The 2,282-nt window shown below is 40.4% G+C and overlaps 1 protein-coding gene across 1 annotated transcript; it reads right to left on the minus strand.

The window, feature by feature from the left end:
* Positions 1 to 1,295: 1,295 nt before the first annotated feature.
* LOC116165074 (TOM1-like protein 2) lies at positions 1,296 to 1,992 on the minus strand. The gene has a single exon (XM_031479354.1). The coding sequence runs from the start codon at positions 1,952 to 1,954 to the stop codon at positions 1,382 to 1,384; it is 573 nt and encodes a 190-aa protein (XP_031335214.1). The 5' UTR covers positions 1,955 to 1,992; the 3' UTR covers positions 1,296 to 1,381.
* Between the last annotated feature and the right edge of the window lie 290 nt (positions 1,993 to 2,282).

Below are 2,282 nucleotides of genomic sequence, written 5' to 3' on the forward strand. Positions count from 1 at the left end.
TTCAAATCTCAACCTTGTTGCCAGTATATTTAAATAGGTAATACAGGTTACATGCTGCTATATGGTAATACAACGATACAACAGCTTTGAAGAACAGTCACAAGAGCAACACTTCCTTACAAGATTTTCTACTGCAACAATATCCTATCCCATGACACCTCTTTATATTATTTACTCTATGTCTTCGGGCACCAAAAGAACCCATACACAGTAAGAAAATTCTAGAACCTTAAGGCTCTTCTGCTGGCACATCTAAGTGGCTGTGATCTCACGACTATAATACAAGGTAAAGCTCAAGTAGTAATAACATCAGTACTATCCTGGGAGATTTTGGCACAAAACACACAAAAGGTTCATATTATAACCCAGCTAGCCTCAGACAAGAGAATGGATCCTACATTGCCAACCTCTCAGAGACAGCAGAGGTACTGAGAGACGCCCACTTTCCCGGAGCCACCACAGCGCCATATCCCAATTGGCCAGAGGTAACTCCCTTCATTCCTACGGAGAATGACTGGGCGGTTGCCAGTCAGATGTTGGATGTGACAAGGGTGATCTGGACAGTGAAATCGTTCTCAGCATACGAATCACCACAATTGGATGGCATAATACCAGCCCTTCTGAAATGGGGTCTTATGGACTAAATGCCCCTCCCACTAATAGGCGTCATTCTTTGATAACGCACCGCAATCATGCCAAACTGAATTCCAAGTCAAAAAGTCACTATATTCGAAAGTTACTAGAAAAGTAACTCGGTTTGAAACTCTGCTAGGAGCACGTTATATAGAGCCGATTCTAACTCAAAAAGCACAGATATACACATAGAACAGATTGCTAACCTTATGTATTTTATGGGTATCACATTTAGATACACTTAACAGCGCCCTCTATTGAGCAGCAGTATAAACATGTACCATTTACACTTATGGATTTATGCATTAGATGTAATTTATCATGTGTATATGAATGTACAGTACCCGCTCATACACTTGTTACTGTAGCGAGACCAATCACACTCTAAGAACATTTTTGTAATTGTCACCAATGACCACATTAAATTTCCAAGTGTGTTTTAATAACTTCATTGTTGCATGATCTACAGTCAACTGTTACTAACAATGATCAATTCCAAACCAAAGTCAATAACCTTGGAAATAAGAGAAAACATCAACCATGTAGGATGTAAACCAAAAGTGAAGCTTGAGGGTGAAGTTCAGACAAGTCTACTCAAAACTACTTCATTTTCCAAGTCCAGATTACTCCCTGCTCAATAATTTATAAATAACACTAGAAAGTACAAAATTGAAACGCTTTAATCAGCATGACCTTTAGATTTTTCAGTATCTGGCGTTTCCTTATCAACTGTTTATGTGGTAAACCCTTATCGATTTAAAATTAAATTGCTATAACGGAACTTACTTAAGTTACCAAAATGATCGGACAAATCCGGCGGCCCCAGATCAATAAGACTGTCATCTGCCTGTGACGGAATCGGTTTCGGGCCCGGTCCAATCGCCTTAGCCAACACGGCCGAAGCCGACTGACCGCCCGCCTCGCGATTTTTCTCCCATCTACTGTACCTCAAGAACAGATTATTCAGATCGTCGTTAATCCGCAACAGGTCCGCGGTCAGTTCGTCGTTGGACAACTTGCTTATCAACTCGACGAGACGCTGCTGCATTCCGTGACATGTGGAGTTTAACTCCTGCAACAACTCTAATTCGTCTGGATGCTCGTTACCAGGCTGCATCTCGTTTAACATCTCTCCGAAAACAACCATGTTCGATTGGACAACGTCCAATTCCGACTGTAGTTTAGAACGTTGTTCGGGTGATAACGCTCCATGCGTGGGACTGGATACTAGTGGCGCTGTGGAGTAGGGCTGCTCGGGTTCTACCGGTGGTAATGTGGTCGCCTCCACACTCTGCAAAGGAAATAACTTATGTTGATGCATCTCACAACGTTATAAGGGAGATGAACTCTGGTAATGAAATCTGGTTGGTTTTTTTATGAATAAACACAAAGGGTGATCATTCGTTTAAACTTGTGTTTCAATATTTGTTTTTCCTTTTAGAAATTTGTTTAATTTAATTTTTTCACTTTTGTAAATTGTTCAATTTAGCTAAGGTGCTAGAAGTAAAACGCATCTGGTCTAATTTTACATGATTTAGGTATAAAAAGTTATATCTGGTCGTTTACGATAAGAAGTTTTATTGTTAGACGAAATTTCAGACAGGAAGATGCACATTTTTTACGAAGATATGCGCGTGTCTCGGCGTAAG

Source organism: Photinus pyralis, unplaced genomic scaffold, assembly GCF_008802855.1.
Source record: "Photinus pyralis isolate 1611_PpyrPB1 unplaced genomic scaffold, Ppyr1.3 Ppyr1.4_LG2, whole genome shotgun sequence".
In the NCBI taxonomy this organism is placed as follows: domain Eukaryota; kingdom Metazoa; phylum Arthropoda; class Insecta; order Coleoptera; family Lampyridae; genus Photinus; species Photinus pyralis.

Bases quoted from the DNA above. Each gene is read 5' to 3' on its own strand.
- LOC116165074 (XM_031479354.1), bottom strand. From the start codon at position 1,954: ATGCATCAACATAAGTTATTTCCTTTGCAGAGTGTGGAGGCGACCACA.